The sequence below is a fragment of the Terrapene carolina genome, unplaced genomic scaffold (assembly GCF_002925995.2).
Source record: "Terrapene carolina triunguis isolate 2854851 unplaced genomic scaffold, T_m_triunguis-2.0 Scaffold193, whole genome shotgun sequence".
NCBI lineage: Eukaryota > Metazoa > Chordata > Testudines > Emydidae > Terrapene > Terrapene triunguis.
Genome location: NW_020664544.1, coordinates 3,163,686 through 3,182,233, shown reverse-complemented (window position 1 = coordinate 3,182,233; position 18,548 = coordinate 3,163,686). Strand labels below are relative to the sequence as shown.

At 38.5% G+C, this 18,548-nt stretch overlaps 1 protein-coding gene across 1 annotated transcript in view; it reads right to left on the bottom strand.

Annotated features, from left to right (window-relative positions):
• Positions 1 to 18,548, bottom strand: part of IKZF3 (IKAROS family zinc finger 3) — a 37,060-nt gene that overhangs the window by 14,553 nt on the left and 3,959 nt on the right. The window contains exons 3-5 of the mRNA XM_024205201.2: positions 4,864 to 5,124; positions 3,967 to 4,134; positions 1,323 to 1,443 (exon numbers count right to left, since the gene is read on the bottom strand). Of these exons, the coding sequence (XP_024060969.1) occupies positions 1,323 to 1,443; positions 3,967 to 4,134; positions 4,864 to 5,124 (550 nt within the window). The remainder of the gene's footprint in view (positions 1 to 1,322; positions 1,444 to 3,966; positions 4,135 to 4,863; positions 5,125 to 18,548) is intronic.

Sequence of the window (18,548 nt, the reverse complement as noted above, 5' to 3'; positions counted from 1 at the left end):
TAACAGCAGGAGAATGGGAGCCAGAATGCTGAGGTTTTAGACTCATATCTGCTACTGACTAGTTCTGTAAACTTTCAGCATGTCACAATCTCTCTATGCCTGTGTAAAATGAGGATAATTATATTTTCCTACCTCCTAGGGATATTGTGAGGCTTAATTTATTTTATGTTTTGAAATTCTCTGATGAAAAGAGCTATAGAAAGAGAGAGTATTATTGTTGTTACTTTTGTCACTGAAATATTTTCTGAAATCCAGTATTGGGGTAATGAAAAGGAAAACAGAAGTTCCAAACTATTATTGGAAATTAACTTTTAAATCAGGTGACAAACTTCGCTTCAAAATAACTAAAGGAATTCAAGTCACTGACCAATATAGAGACTACATGAATGTAAAATTAGTTTGCCTGCATTCACAAAAGGTTGTTTTCAGTCATTAAACTACTTAGACACTATCACAAGAAAGTTATTTTTATTTTATTTTGTTTCAATTTAGAACAATAAAAAGAACCTCTACTCTGGCTCTGAATGCTGTGTCAATTATTTAAAATTACAAAACTAAGTTCAATCAGTTGACCTCTTCTCCAAGTAGCAACTCATAATCAAATACTAATACCCATTGCCTTTGCCTATACCTCAATTTTCCCATTTTCCTTCAAAAGCCAAGTATAACATATGGGCCCCCTTCAGCGTGCCTGAAAGTGAGCAAATGGAACATGGATTTTTTATGTTCACATAATATGCATATTTCTATCTCCTTGTTTATTATTCAATATTTTCCATCTAAACTTCTCTCTACATTAGAGGCTGGTCCATCAAGAGTGTCAGAATCCCCACCCCATTTCCATCTCCTAGCCCTATACTTTTGCAGTTTGAAACACTAACAAATTCTAACTGATTATGATGGTATCAAACAGCAAATATTAATCTACTGAAAAATAGCTCTGAATGGACTAACACATGCAAACAATTGCTGTAATGAAATACCAGCAGCAACTCATCCAATGAAATAAACCACATAATAGTACTAGTGTAGGACTAATTTAATTTAATGTGTGTGTCACCTACAGAAATGCTGTGTATGAAGAATTCTGGATGTTTTATTGAAAGTAACAGTGAAATGAAAAAGTAATTAAAATAAAAGCGTTCTTTAACTAGCTGCCTGAGGGGTGCATTAAACTAGACCTTTTTATAAGATCTGCAGTCCCTTAGGTTACTACAAATGATTGTAGTGAAAACTGTTTTCAGGCTGCAAATTAACAGTTTGCCAGATGCCCTTTTTAAGGCACTGTAACATACAAAGACAAGCACTGTAATCTGATAAACTTACCAGCCTCACACATGCCAGTGCTCTGCAAGTAAGTACGACATCGCTCTTTATGCTCCTCTAATGAGCTTCTCTGCTTGTAACTCCTTCCACAAAACTCACATTTGTAGGGCTTCTCCACTAGAAAGAAAAGATGGCAGGATAAAATAACCACATGAGACTGATGAAACACTGCCTTCCTGGCATATGAGCACATAATTACTGATAACAGTCAATTTAACACTTGGGGAATGCCTTAAATTCCTATATAATTGATAACTATTATTTATTATTATTATTATTATTACTATGAAATCAAGGTTAACTAAGGGTGAAATTCACCCCGGTATGGAGGGTCCATACATGGCCCTCTTCATTACTTAAGTCCAGCAGTGCCCTACTACAGTGATGGAATATCTGTCAGAGAGCTTCTGCACTGCATGCAGCTGAAATTTGTGTCAAGTAGACTGGAAAATGGGCCTACAGGGGCAGACCAAAGGGGTTACTGGACCTGGATTTACAGATTCATATAGCCCAAATTCTGATATCATAACTGCAGAAAGGCATTACTGGAACCCTGCAGACTGCTCACAGGTCAGGGTCTAGATTCTGTTCTCACCCAAACTCTGCAGATCAATCAAATTTATGGTGTATGGGATATGAATTCACCTTAGGATAGTAATTTTATGTTAGTAAATTTATAAATAATTGCTAAAATATGTCTGATATTTTCTAACTAGGCACAGTTTTAACAAAATGAATACAGCACTTTGAATGGTAGACTTTTCCTGGTAGAATATAAAATAAATATGCAATAGATACATATCTGTTGATACCATGCTAACACCACTAATGTAAATTATTATCATTTAATTAGCATGTTGCTTTTAAAAGATCTATTCAGATGTTATCTTCTCCCTCTTGGAAGAATAAAGAGTCTCCCTTTGTTCATCCTTAGCATGCCAGAACTGTTCAGTTATCCTTAATGCATTTCACATCCTAAGATTACATGAGGCAGTGCTCTTAGGATCAGACTTTCATAAGTTAGCCTCCACATTTGCAGAATCAGGAACAAAACCTAAGAGCTCTGATTCCTAGTACCCTACTCTTAAGCACTAGCTTCTCTTAGCATAACCCCCTAACATAGAGACACTACACTTGTGTGAAACGGGACTTGAATCATTGTTACTTAACCTTGTACTGATTTACTTAAACAGGGTTAGTAAAGCCAGTGGAAGCCCTCATATGGATGCTCTTATTTCAGTTTCAGAGTGGCTTATTTCAATGTAGGTTAAACATGTTCCTAATCAATTTAAGATAAGCTGAAATAAACCTGGTTTAAACTGAAATAAAAGTATCCATACAACCTTTACACTGCTTTAATTGAATTAGTCTAAAGCATCCCTTAAGTTAAACTAGTGCCACTCTATGTGTAGATAAGTTCAAAGGCACATAGGTGCAAACCCCTTCTTGAATCAGTACAACACATATATATTGGGGGGTTGCACTCTATACCAGTACAAAAAACAATAACAACCACAAAACCCTGTATAATTAGGGCCTTTGTTTATTTATTTAAAGATTTTAACATCTTTTAATTAGTCACTAACAGGCTTCTCAGAACAATTTTAATCACAAACAGCTTCCGATTGTAAGGTTATTAGTTCACATATTGTTTGACAGCTGTGCCAAAGAGGGTTGCTGCATTGTTGATGAACATGTGTTTGAAGCATGATGTTTTTATGTGAGTCTTGATGAGGACATGTAGTTTTGTTGATCTGGGTCAAAGTCAAATCAGAACCTTGTTTATCCATGTAAAATAATCTCATTTTTAACTTTGATTCTTTGTAAGGTTAAACTTTTTTTCTGCATACGGTAGTACATAGATAGTATCTGTCATTCAAAATGCTTTTTTTCTAAACCTCTATGTAATACATGAAGGACATATAAAAATAAAAAGGAGTAAGTGTGATCTGACTGTTAAAGAGCAGGATTAGGAATTAGAACATATGGGTTCTATCCCTAGGTTTCTGAGTGACTTGCAGTGTTGGGACAAGTCACCCCCAGCTTTGTGCCTCCATTTCCCAATCTGTAAAATGGATATAATATGTTAATTGGATGTTGAAAAAAATTAACATTTGTTAAACTCTTTAAGATATTCAGATGAAAGGCACTAAAAAGGGCAAGTCTTATTTGGTAGTTGAGTGACACCCCCTGGGTATTCTCCCGGGGCCATTCTGATGATCCAGGACAGGATAGCTCTAATAGACAAGAATGAGAGAAAGCCCTAGTGGAGTATAGTTTACTGCAACTATAAAAACTGAGAGTCTGATGGCATGGCCACATCTCCTGACGGAGAGGCCATACCTAGATGTTATGCAGTGCAAACAAGTGGAGTAACTGGGTCTCTCTCTCATAGTATTCTCTCCTGAAAGAAAGGCTTCCTACAGCCTTTTTCCTCACTAGCACATCCGTGCAGCAAAGAGCAGAACTGAGCCCCTATATGGAATGTACCATATATAGAATTAGAGGTCATTGCAAATTGTTAGGTCTCCAGAATCCGATTGGCAGATTAAACCTTATTGATTAACCCTTTCTATTTTCCACAACTGATGTCCTAGTGACACACATTTACAACACCTAAGTGTCTCTGTAGTCACTTACCAGAATGTGTCCTTAAGTGACCTGTTAGTGCATCTCTCCTTTGGCAGGCATAGCTGCAAAGATGACATTTAAAAGGTTTTTCCCCTGTATGTAGTTTAATGTGGCGGAGGAGGTTACCCTTCTGAGTAAAGGACGCTCCGCACTGATTACACTGGAATGGCCGTTCACCTTAAAATGACATTGAAAAAAAAGGACATTAAATATTTATATGGATATCACCTCCAGCCCCTCACCCTTTCCTTGTTGGAGGAGGAAAGAATGAGATACTGGATCAAATTCTGCCCTGGGACACACACACCACTCCTGTTAACCTCAGTGGAAGTTACTTGTGAAGCTGGGGGCAGAATTTGGCATAATGTGTCCGTTTATGAGAAATATTCCAAATGTATAGTTTTTCTGTGGAATGGAAATAAATTTTCTTGAGGAAGTTGATTCTAATATGTTGAGAATTTGCAGGGAAAAAAATCTTTTTAATTCTTCCCAGTCTGTACCTATTATGATAATTGACTTCGTGTTAAGGTATGGTATAAGGAGAAGCATGACATACAAACAAGATGCAGCAACCAGCAAAGCAGCTTGACTCCTGGTTTTTGACTGACTAAGAAGTATTTACATGACGAAGTGCTAGTGCCTTTCATCCAAAATTCTCAAAACACTTCACAAACATGCTTTTACAAACATTCAACCCTGATGCGATATGTAAATACTATTGTACTCATTAGGCAGATGGGTAAAGAGAGGCACAGAAAGATTAAGTGACTTGCCCAAGGTCATATTTGCAGGTTCAGGAATGGAACAAAGAGCTGTGATTCTTGCTACCGTTTTAATCACTAGACCACACTCAAATCATATGCTATCAAAATGTAGCTCTTTTAAGGATAATATACGGATATTTACCAGTGTGGCTACGCTTGTGAACCATCAAGACATTGAGGCTAATGCAGGCTAATCCACAGACATCGCAGTTCATCTTTCCACTAGTTGGCCTGATGTTGTCATATGAACCAGAATGTCTCTCCAGTTTAATGCTCTCATATTCATTATATTCTCTTGGATAGCTGTAAGGTATTTCAGATTCTTCTGTATTTTCCATAGGCTCTGAATTCAAAGCACTCTCTTCTCTTTCATTGTATTCACCCTTCACTTTAACCAAGTCATCTGCAGGTGAACAATAAAGCACAAAATGAAAAATTACGTTAGAAGCTATAATGTCTCTCTAAAACAAATCCACATCTGCTAATTTAATATAAAAATGTTTAAAATAACTCTGCATGTTTGACGTAAATCCACAAAAATAATGAAATACAGTTAAGACATCAGTCCTCATGGATCTTGCATTTATAGTGATAATCTTAAAGAAATTACCTTTACAAAAGTTATATATATTAATTATATTTGGGGATATTTTACTTCTAAGCTACATAAATACATGATACACTATATATCAAATTGTTATTACATTATACATACTGTACAGTATATAAAAGAAAATATTTGTTCACATAATACATAATTAGACTATAGAAATTATTGCCTCAGGGTGTCATTGAGGCCAAGAATACAGGGGAATCTTGCCCCTTCCTCTGAAGCATTTGGTGCTTGCCACTTGACTAGATGGACCACAGGTGTGATCCAGTATGCAATTCTGCTGTTCCTATATTGTAGTGTGAGGCGAGACCCCTTCTCAACAATCCTCATCAGGATTTTCACTAATTATCACTTCAAATAGCAACTTTTATCCAATGATCTCAAAAGCTTTTAGAAGCATCCATTAATTTCCATTAAAATTGCAAAGAGATCTCAGAGGTCAAATTCCTCCCCAAGATATTTGCCCACAGTCACATAGCACGTGTCTGACAAAGAATTCAGGTATCCCTAAATATCAGCATACTGCCCTACTGCTAGGCCATACTTGGCCTCCTTCTCCTAAATGTCCCTGGATAGGCTCCTGGTCCTTTGAGTTCCCATTTTTTCTGGGTGGCTAATGAAGACAACCTCTTAGGTTTTGGTTAGAAAATGACCCTACTGGCAAGATGGGACAGTGGTGCAAGTAGTTAGCCATTTGCAAATAATAACCCCTCACTCGGGAAATGATGCTCCAGGAGTAAAAACATGAGGAGACTGACCATTCTCTTAGAGATAAAATATGTAATTTCCTGTTTGAAAGTATTGCACTCCTGGCCACCTGCACCTTTCCAGAAATGAGGGTTAGACAGTTAAATATGGCTTTCCTGCTAAGCAAGGTGCGTGCCCTTTCTCTAATGTGTAGAACATGGACTATCAAAACTGCATTATCTCTGGATCTGATAAAGAAACCACATCAGATGCAGAGAAAAAACAATTGGTGCCAGTGAAAATGAAGTGATAGCATAAAAAAAAAGTGAAAAAATAAAAAACAAGCAATAAACCCTTTCATGAAGTCAAACTTCTCAGCTAAAGTATGGAAGAAAAATACTCCTATGTCCTGAAGACTTTCAGTGAGCTCAGGCATTTATATGGGCACCAAGTATGCTTTTGTCTAAGAATATAACCCTTTCTCACTAGGGTGCAATTTTCTGCCTGTGGCCTTACTTCTGGCTTAAAGGTGTGGGGGAGAGCGGGGAGCAAGTGGTTGTGAGGATCCTGGTCCTGAGGAAAATTCCAGGTCTCCCTCAGTTTTTCCCTTAGATGATTCTGTCAGCAGGAAGTGTGTTTCTTTCCCCTTTCCTCTCTATGCGCAGGGAGGTTGGCACTCAGAGCCCACAGATCACCCAAGGATTCAGACCGGTCTTGGGTAATGGTCCACCAGAGGTTCATCCACACAGGTACCTTATTTCGCCTTATCTGTTTCAGGAGTAACCCTGCCTCCCTATCTATCTCATGGACAGTGCATCTCCTTTGGAGTCACAACATGGACAGGGTTTCCCTGCTTGAAGCTATTGCTGCCCATTCCCATGCCCCCAAGTGGGGGATTCTCCAGAGCAGACAGGGCTCAAGCAAAAGTTAGTGTAGCCTCTAGTTTTATAACTTTGCACAATACTTACTGCTAGTTGTTGGGGGGAATGTTAAACAAAACTCTTTTCCACACAGATTTATTTTTTAATAAAAGAAGACAATTCTTACAAAATAATTCATCAGGTCCTGTACAGTGTGTTAAAAGAAAGTGCACACTGCAGCAGCACCTTGCTGATACCTTCAGAAATACATTTAAATTTCCACTTACTAATTAATGTTTTACCTGTCATCTGTATTAAATGCAGCTGCTTAGGGGAACAGAACTGGTCTTAACCTCTGATGTAGAAGACTTCTCTATAGTTTTATCCTTTCTGTTTCCCACCACAAGTTCATGGTTCACATCTTTTTACTCTTTAGAGAAATATGCCAATGTTAGTGTATATAATATACATGTGTTTTGTCCCTGATTTCCACTGAGATAGATGATGCAGACTGGTATAGTTTGGGCAATATCTTACGGTTCCACCATGGAAAATAACTGTTTTGCTTTTTCCTTATTGCACACTGTTTGCAATGTTTTTGTTTTCTGATGATAAATGAGAAGGATGCACCTGAGTTCTGATCAAGGCCCTCCCCCCTAAATCATCGCTACCACTCCAGCTGTCGGTGATATCCCACCAAAGCTTGAGTGCTTTTCAGTTTGCATGTAGGCGTTAAAAGAACCTCAACGGAAAATTGCAGCTACTGACAACTAAAAGATAGCAGAAAGCAGAACCTATTAGGGAAGAGTTATTTCATTTTGAGTGAATGTTGGAATAGAAATGTGACCTTAAGATGTTGGCCATAATTAAGGGGAAAGTAGTACTACCAAAGTCCCTCAGTGTGCTTGTGATAGGAGAAGAGAAGAGAACAAGTGGCAATATTTATGCCATTTTCCCAAGGAAAAGAAATGGCCTAGGAAAAGTAGGTCAATAATTGATCAAGTGGTAGTAGAGGTCTGCACTGCCATGCAGGAGACAAATTCAATTTCTAGTCCTGGCCTTTTTGCTTTGCAAGCTGGCAGGCATAGGGAGCCCTATGGAAGCATAACACTGGTGGTTGGGTGGGGATGCTTCATGTTGCTTAAAGAGAGATTTTGACAGGTTCCAGAGAATGTCCAATCTAGTCCTCCTCAGCCAAAAGGAGAATGCACAGAATGGGGGAGGAGAATTAAAATGAGGAAAGATGAGGATATTCTCAAAGGGCTCACTGAAATACATATTGTCCCTTCCGCGTTCAGGAAAGTGAAGAGGTTAATAGAGAAGAATTAATTAATCTGTCCTGGCCTGGGTAACTACATTCTTGGGGCCCCTCCTGAAGACAATACACACAGCAGAAAGGATCTGGTAGATTTTACACAGCAAAGTGGTGGTGTGATACATTAGGGCTGATGCACATGGTTTCATTTCCTGGGGTGATGATTATGAGATGAAAGACATACTCCAGAGTAATATTTTTGTTTCACCTGAAACACTGTAAAAACAATGGGTTCTGGAAAAGATCCAAAATATAAAGCTGTGATGGCAACATTAGACTGAGTCACCACAGAAACTCTGCATATGTATGCTCTGTAAATTAAAGAATAATAATAAAAAGTCAATAACAGCAAATAATTAAGAAAAACGAGTGTGTTGTCTTGACTATACTCTCTAAGAAGAATTCTCAGGGGAACAGCCTTCAATTGCCATGCTTAATCCAATTCCTTGACATCAAACACAGGGAAAAGAATGTAAGTTTTGTGCTGTTACTGAGCAAAGTTTGTTACTGATGCTACCGAAGACAGAAAGATTAAGAATCAGAAGCCATTAAAGGCAACAGCACAACAGGGTGATGTTGCTCAAGTATTGTACGAGAAGTGGGGTCATAATAATGAAATCCTCAACACATGCAAAAAGTCAAATGGATAACAAAGAAACTTAATCATCTTAATGTGGCATTTTAATGATGCTACTGATTTGCTATGCCAATTCTGAGATAATGAGCCCCTAATGCTACAGATGTTCAGCCAGACTTAAAAAAAAAGAAAAGAAAAAGCTTTTCTTGTATGCCATTTCCTAACTATCCAATTAAACAAATTGTGAAAGCATCTAGATAGTTTACCAGATTTTGACAGCTGTTCATAGGATTCAGAAGCTTGGAGAACTAAAGAACAAAAAGGAAGTCTCTCTCTATATATATATATTTAAGTATATATATATATAGAAGGATTAGAATGTTTTGTGACTACCTGTATCTGACTGATATTAACGGATGAATTGTTACATACAGTATGCAAATGTCTCCACAAACTGTTCCTAGAATTGTGAGTACAAGAGAGAATTGTGAGGTACTAAAACTACGCTTTGCCACCTCACAGAAAGTGAGATTTTCTAGCCTATGCTGGCAGAATAGCACAGTTGTATACCACAAAACTGAAGAAGTCATAAGAGTTTACATATTAAAGAGAATTCACAATCCTGAATGTCTATGAAAAGCTCAGCAATCATTACGCAATGAACATAACGCAATGTGTACATACTGTAATTCTATAACATGGCAACCATTTTCAATAATGTCAAGTGAAAGGGTAAACAAAGAAGAAAAATCCATAATCAAATACTTGAGGAGATGCACACAGTTCATCCAATTACAAAACCTTAGATAAATTACTTCTTTCCTTTCCTTTCTATGTTTTCTTAAGATTTAATGAACATGTAATTTAACACTTTTTTGAAAATGTCAATAAAGATTACAAACATATTTTTCAGTATATTTAGTACTGGAGAAAGGTGCCAGGCAGGCAGCTTGCGATTTAGGCCAGGTCTAAACTACAAGCACTTTGTCAGTATAGATATAAAATTTTTATTAAAGTTAATGTTAAAAATTATATAATACACAGGTTAAGAAAAGAGTGTCTGTACATCTGGGTATAGTGCTTAGATTATCCACAAATACAAAGTTTGTTTAAAAGTCATAAGATACATATAGTGCATAATCAGCAATAACCCAAATTTAGGTGAATAAATTTAACAATACAGTTTAAATATTAGCATCCAAGTATTTGGGTACATCACTTATGAAAAGTTGTACAGTGAGTTGGTTGTAGAAAGCAAATATAGGAATGAGTGTAGATTGTCCATCAGTAATTGAGCATTTAGGGTAAGTTGTCCATTTAGAAAATACATATACTTGTAAAGTGCTCCTAGTGTGGATGCAGCTTTTACCAGTAAAACTACACTTTTGCTGGTTTTACTGCATCGAAGGGATTTTGCGACACAGCTATGTCGGTCACAAATCACACCTCATCATATCTCTGACCAACACAGTTATGCCTGGTACAGGACTGGGACCACACAAACAGATGCAGAGGATCTTTCCATCACACCATTATGTCAATGTGGCTGCAGGTATCAACTGTAAGGATGAGAATGGAATTCAAGTCCTCCTGGCCCAGTCAGACTTTGAGGCTTCTCTGCTGAAAATGGTGATAAGGCCAATTAATGATGACTGTGGTGATTTTTGTGAGAAGATCATTTGTCCACTAGGCATTGAAATTATATTCTCAAGTCATTTCATAGTCCCCTGAACAACCATCAGATGAGCTCTACTAATCTGGACTGGATTCACGGGCAAGTAGAAGTAAAAGGTTCCACTGCCTAATACCAGTCCTCTGAGCCAGCCCTTCTCCATTACTCAAGACCATGTCAGAGCTGCGACCTTTCTGTATTTCTCCACCTGATTGTCCATTTAATTTCAAAACTCATGATTCCCCAGCAGTTGGCTCCAATCATGTCCCCTTCTGCCCTAGGGATAGAATAGGCATGGCTGGAACTCACTGTACTCTGGCAATCCCGGTAGGTCTTATAGCCCCATTACAAGACAATGTGCTTACCAGCGGGTTGGGGCTGCACTACATTGCACCAGGGACCGGGTGGAACAGCACAAAGCCACCTTTGCTTCACTCTCCATAGGTGTTCCAAGCACTGAGCCAGTGTGCCTGAGATTTTGTCTTATCAAAATAATTATTTAATCTGGATATGAGTCAACAGTGTGCTCTTGTTGCCAAGAAGGCTAATGGCATTTTGGGCTGTATAAGTAGGGGCATTGCCAGCAAATCGAGGGACGTGATCATTCCCCTCTATTCGACATTGGTGAGGCCTCATCTGGAGTACTGTGTCCAGTTTTGGGCCCCACACTACAAGAAGGGTGTGGAAAAATTGGAAAGAGTCCAGTGGAGGGCTACAAAAATGATTAGGGTCTGGAGCACATGACTTATGAGGAGAGGCTGAGGGAACTGGGATTGTTTAGTCTGCAGAAGAGAAGAATGAGGGGGGATTTGATAGCTGCTTTCAACTACCTGAAAAGGGGTTCCAAAGAGGATGGATCTAGACTGTTCTCAGTGGTGGCAGATGACAGAACAAGGAGCAATGGTCTCAAGTTGCAGTGGGGGAGGTTTAGGTTGGATATTAGGAAAAACTTTTTCACTAGGAGGGTGGTGAAGCACTGGAATGGGTTACCTAGGGAGGTGGTGGAATCTCCTTCCTTAGAGGTTTTTAAGGTCAGGCTTGACAAAGCCCTGGCTGGGATGATTTAGTTGGGAATTGGTCCTGCTTTGAGCAGGGGGTTGGACTAGATGACCTCCTGAGGTCCCTTCCAACCCTGATATTCTATGATTCTATGAATCTATAGGTCAGATCCTCATCTGGTGTAAATCAGCAAAGCTTCATTGACTTCAGTGAGTATCTGGCTCTATTGTCCTCTATTACTGTCGTATTATTTTTGTCTGTTGCAACTATAATTCACCATCTACATTTTACAGTGATAAGGAAATAAACACCCATTTAACTTATACACTGTATACAGCACATTTCAAGGGTGATATCTAAATGAGCCAATGTAGTGTGCACCTGGTAGAAATTTCACTTCTAAAAATAGGAGAGAAACTTTCATAATTCCTCTCTGTGGAATGCATGTTCTATGCTAATTAGTCTCTTTATTTTTATTCAGACTTCAGACAAAAATAGAAGCAAATCAGACTGAAATACAGCATTTCAAATAGTAGAAAAATCAGGAATACTCTTCCTAGCATTTGTATATTTAACGTCTATCTATAACAATTTCCCTTTTAATAACTGTCCTCCTATCATCAAAACAGAACCTGATGTATCTTAAAATATAATTAATTACAACAAAATAAAACAGCATAAGAATTATGCTGTAAAAATCAAGTGAGCCAGGAAATTCAGAGTTAATCCTAACCCTCAGCTTCTTAGAGCTTTTTAATCAAAGACTAACATACTGATTTTTTCCCCCTGTGGAGACCTATAATTTCATGAAGGATCCTATGCCCAAATATTTTAAAGAGTACTGTCTGTTAGCTTTCGTGTATTATCAATTGTCTGCCCTTTAATAATGGTCTTACACTTTATAGTGCTTTCATTCAGAAAGATCCCAAACCACTTTACCAAATTTTACTGAATGAACTATCGATATAGGAATTACATTGTCCAAAGCTAAGTGCTATCAACTCTGGACTGAAAGATGGCAACTATATATTATATCCAACTAAAGCTGCAGTAGGAATTTAGGGAAGCGGAATGTAATCATCCTGGATGGAATTTGACTAGAACATCAGGCATTATTTGGGGATATGAGTTTACTATTGACTCAGAGAGAACACCACTTCGTACTGCATCACCTGCAGTGCCTGAATTTTATCTTGAGCTCTCCCATTCAAATCCTGTCTATGCCAATGTTGCTTAATTTACAAGATTTTCTGGCGCTGGTTTTCTGAACTTTAGTGTCCTTTAAAATCTCTCTTTCTTAAAAAAAAGAAAAGAAAAAAGATTAAACTCTGAGTTTTCTTCTGTTACTATTTAGATAACATCACTCATAGAAGACAACTTCTAAAACTACAATTCCTAAAGTCCAGAAAGCCAGATACAATCACAACCGTTAAATCACACTTCAGTAAGGCAGTTGAATCAGAAAACATCTGGACATAACAGTCAGACTGAAAGAAGTTACATGTTAAACTCTGATAATCTCATTCGTTAGTGTTTAAAGGTTATACTAAGAGACATATTACTAATGTGATCAGTCAGGCTTGACTTTCTTTGGTCATCTGGTTTTTAAAATGCATTTCAAAATCTGAAATGTTTAAAGTACAATCTTGCTAATCACTCTCAAATAGATTTTCAAATGTCCTTTATTCCAATAGCACCTGATAATACTAACTGACATTTATGTAGCAAATTTGATTCCAAAATGTTTTCAAAATTATGCACAATATACAGGATTGAGGAATCACTCTTGTGTGGAGTTTAGCAGGCAGTACACCATATGCGTAAAGAGGGGGGAAATTTTGGCCCAAAAAAGCAAGGCAAATTTTGGCCCAAAAAAGCAAGGCAAAGTACCAGTGGAAATTTAATGAACATGCAGAGAAGACAGGACCTTCATTTTTAAGGTATTGCCCAAAAGACCCAAACAGATTAAACTGCATGAAACTTAATTTATCTATTTTGGAAGAATGAAAGGTGAATCAACCAAGCCAGGATTTTAATTTATAATTCTTGATAATCCAGGTTTTGAAGCTAGATTTTTAGATCACAAATGCTTCCCCTCCAGAGTTACTTTGTTGCAATAATATAATCCATGAATTATTTTTGCACTTTAATCTAGCTTTGACCCCTCCGGGTTAATTTCTGCATTCCAGCATCTTTCCAGTGACTCAAACATGATTAAACTCATTTTTTTTTTGCCACATAAATAGGTCAGGGATAAAGTGTGATTTATCTTAATTGATATTCTCTACTAGCCCATGTTTCTGTAAACTGATTCTTGTCTAATGTGACGTGTGATCTGATTTCCAGGGCCATTCTCTCATCTTCACCTCTCATGTGTTGTATACTGCATGGGAAAAAATAGGTCCCCTGGTCTAGATTTCATTTCAGTACAAAAAGAAACAATAATTGTCCCTGTTTTAATTTCTCAGTTGTATTGTATGGATCTATGGGATACATACAGTGTGAACATAGAAAAGTGAGTACAGAATATATTTACCTTAAGAACTAAAAATGTTACTGGAAAAAAATTCCAGAATCTATTGAATAATAGTATGTACCTTTTTTCTCCTTGGCTTTGCCTTCTCTGACCAGATATGATAGTCACATACCTCAAAAGAAATTTAGTCTCTTTTTCCTAGGTAAGGATAATGGATTAAACAGACTAAGGAAATGGCTGCACATTTCTGGCTAAGGCAATCAAGATTACTGAGTTTTCATACCTCTAATTCCTAATTACATTGGGCCCTGTTATAAGTGCCCAGTACAACACAATCTGCAACTGTATGTCATTCATAAACAAATTGTAATGAAACTGACTAATTTTTGTTGATGTCATTTAAAAATGTTTGGCAGTATTGCTTTTTGTTGACAGTACAGTACTGCAGAGTTAAAACAAAGTAGAGTGAATCTTTTGTTGATAACATTAGGGAGATGTGACTTTCAGTTCATACATAGCTATCAAAGCTCACAGACTTGACACAGTTAACCAGTACAGACTCCTTGCCTGGTTTTAACACTTACAGAAATCCCCTGTTAAGTGAACTTCTGCAGCAAAGTACTGCTGATGTTGTGAGATAACCCCTGAGTCCCATGAGCGGCAGGGCTCGATCTAGGCTTGGGAGATGTAATATTCTGATAAAAAACGGCACTTCCTTTTCAAGCAGATAAGTGCGTGTGCTAAACAGCACCACTGGAACCTCAGTGAGCGCCTAAGCGAGGGTTTGTCAGCCTCTCCTGTCTCACTCCAGCCTTTTAACCGCCCCCTTTCACACACCTAAATGCAGCAGCAATTAGCATCCATAAACCACAAATGTGGCTTCTATTTCTTTTTATTTCACAACCATGAAAGCTAGCTAACATTCATAACACTGAAAAAGTAGTCTGCCTCAACCAATGACGGAATTGAGACTTTAATTACAATACTTGTGCTTGACCTGTGTCTCCCATGGAAACAAATATTTTTAATTTAATTTTTAAAGTAAGGACTCTTCAGTTAAGCATATCTGCCACGCAAGGCCACCATGGTGGGGGATATGAAAAGGAAAGGGAAGTCTAAATCCTTCCCCCAATATCTGCCTCATTGCTTGTCTCTTTTCTGACTAGTTACAGGAAGCACCATAGGAACAGGTTTTTTTCATAGTTGCAGGCAGGCATACACCATGTGCACCACAGCATACAACTTCAATTCCCTTGGGGCAGCAAGGTTTTTTTTTTTTTTTTGTTCTTCACCAAGCTTTTTATTAACCTAATACTATAGTCCTCTGTCTAACTGCTTGCACTATATTCAGTGATCAGACTAGGGTGAAGCCCATTTACTTGGGCTGTGTGTGTGAAAGGCTGAATTTCACTCACCGTGTGTAACCTTTCCATTGCATGTTTTGAGCATGTGGCATGCAGGCAGAGGGAGCATCATATTACCCAGTGTGTTTGTGTGGCCAAGGGACTGTGTGAATTTGAAATCGCGAGCTACAACTGCAGATTTTCTTACAACCGATTTGCAATGTTCCTGGGTGCTTCTTCTTGTTTTCCATTGAGAACAGTGAAGAGTGATACGAAAATGCCACAAGAATATTAGCTTTGATGAGATATTTTGACATTAATTCATTTATTGCCATTATTAATTTTCTGTAATGTCTCCTTGATGCTTCCCAATCTCACCATCTGCAAAGTTAGCCCAAAACTTCTACCAAACCAGTCCAGAGTTGGACAAAATACAGATTTCAGTTGTCCCCACCTCGCACAAAGCCTGAAGCCATGTCTCCATTATTCTATATAGAGACCACCTCCACTGATAATGCAAGATTAATAAGTGAATAAGCTCTAAGAAACTAGTGATTATTGTTACCAGGTATGGATGATTTAATCATATAACAGGGAAAATGCTGGCTTACAGCAGTAATAAAGGAAAATTATTATTGTTGGAGATATTTTTAATTGAAAAAAATACTAAACTATCAAATGCCTGATCGCCAGCCAAGCAGATGGAGAACACCATTTGGGCATGGACAATGACCATAAGCTGGTGGAACTGAGTTCTTCTCAAAACCTGGTACGAGCATCCATGGCTGTATAACATCAGGATAGGAAAGGAGGCTTCTTGGTAGGCCTTTGGTGAGCTAAGCTTGATAGTGAAGCACCAGACCACAAGGATGAGAGCACTGCTTCAATGTGGAAGAGATTTTGGACTTCCCTGTGAAAACTATCCACCCTGGTCTTTTGGGGACAAATTTGATGATGGGAAGTCAGTGGAGGGTATGTGGTGGAGGCTTGCAGGACAATACAGAATGTGTTGCAGGGTGCGTGATCGAACAGAGTACAAAGGCCACAGGAGGGGCCAGAATATGGACAACCCTGGTTGCACAGATGCCATCAAAGCCTGGTTTGACCTGTAAAACTTTTAGGATTGGTGATGATGAAAAGAAGGAAAGAGCCCAGCTTAGCCTGAGTCTGCACTCCTCGCTTCCATTTCCAAAGTCGCAATGATGGCACCATCTTTTCTGCTACTGAACTCTTCCCTAGGCCTGGAACACACCAGAACCCCAGCCTCCTTCCCCCATCCTGCTGTAAGTCAAGCTCCATGACATTGTGGAATAGGGTTCTGTGGTTTGCATGGGGTGTGGAGGTCCCGGTGTAGCTCCTCCATGGCATCCCCACCCAGAAGAGTGGACTGTGTCAGCTTTGGTGCTCTGGGACCTTCTCCACCCACAAAGCATAGCATTTGAGTCACACTAACTGAATCCATTTAAAACTCTTTACATTTAAACATTTATTTTTAATCTTCAAAGCTGCAGTGGTGATGAAAGCTTTGGTGGATCATCAAGGGATGTTCATGAATGTGTACACAAGGTGGTCCAGCAAAGAGCATAATGCCAGAATTTTCAAAAACAGCGGACTTGTGGAGAGCAGAGAAAGGGGAACTGTATTCCCACCAACAACGTTGTCATGTTACCGCTGTGATTCTGGATGACTCTGCATACCCATTTTTGCCATGGCTAATAAATCTTTTCATAGTTACAACAAAGCTAACAATGGAGTGCGAAGGCAGCTGGATTGGGATCAGTCCATGCACAGTCACACAAGCAATTGCGCTTGAGCCTGTTAGCATAGCCTACACTCAGCATGCTGCACAAATTAGAACTACTGTGTGCATATGCTATCAGACTGATGGTGCAGAACTGTATGTGAAGCAAACACAAGACACAAGAACCAGAGGTCCCATAACACAAGAACCAGGAGTCACCCAATGAAATTAACAGGCAGCAGGTTTAAAACAAACATAAGGAAGTACTTCTTCACACAACACAGTCAACCTGTGGAACTTGTTGCCAGGGGATGTTGTGAAGGTCAAAAGTATAACTGGTTCAAAAAAGAATTAGGTAAGTTTATGGAGGATAGGTTAATCAATGTCAAGATAGTCAGGGATGCAACCCCATGCTGTGGGTGTCCCTAAACCTCTGACTGCTAGAAACTGGAACTGGACTATATATTCCCTATCACTCGATAATTATCCTGTTCTGTTCATTCCCTCTGAAGCATCTTGCACTGGCCGTTGGTGGAAGACAAGACACTGAGCTAGATGGACAATTGGTCTGACCCACTGTAGCCATTGTTATGTTCTTAAGTAGTAAATGTCATTTTATGTTGTGAAGCTGCAGTATGTCTTTTTACGTAATAAAGACATCCTTCTATTTCTCAAAATCTCTTTATTTGTACGTTGAGGATCTTCATAGAGGAGTGGATTATTGTGGTGTTGTAGTGGGTTTATACTCTGGGTTGTTTCATGAAGGATGGATGTTATAATGGTGAGGTAGTTTATCGAAGAGTGAATTGATGATGTATTGATATTAATAACAGTATCTTTGATGTGTAAAATTCACAGAACCTTTGTTTTCAAGAATAAAAGTTATTGCACAAAAGAGGCTTGCAGCAGGTCAGCTGCCATATAAAATAATGTAACATATGTACAAGAGCAGGGTCAACATAAATGTTCTCTTCTCTGCACATAAAATATATTATTTGGATATATCTTTTCCTTTCCATACTATTGCAGATTGGTGAAGTGCCTGGGAAAATGTTGTGAAGGAGCTAAAGTAGGGGGTAGTCAAGTAACTACTAATGTCCTGATTGATGTCAGGATATTGGGCAGGTGGTACATTGTAGGTTCAGGCCAGATTTTCAAAGATATGTACGTGACTAAAGATGCAAAGGAGTGCCCAGTGGGCTCTTCAAAAGCACCTAAGCAGCTTTGTCATTTAAATCCTATTGATTTCAAAGGAAGTTAGGCAACTAACTTGTTTATACACTTTTGAAAAATCCCATTAGGCATCTATATGCATCTTTACGTGACTAAATACCTTTGAAAATCTGGTCCTCAGTCTCTAGGGGCATGTCTACTCTATGGAGACGATACTGGCACAACTATGTCTGCATAGGTTATGCTGGCATAACCCCATAGTGTAAATGCAGCATACATTAACAGAAGTGACAGAGGGTCCTGTGGCACCTTTAAGACTAACAGAAGTATTGGAGCATAAGCTTTCGTGGGTGAATGCCCACTTCATCAGA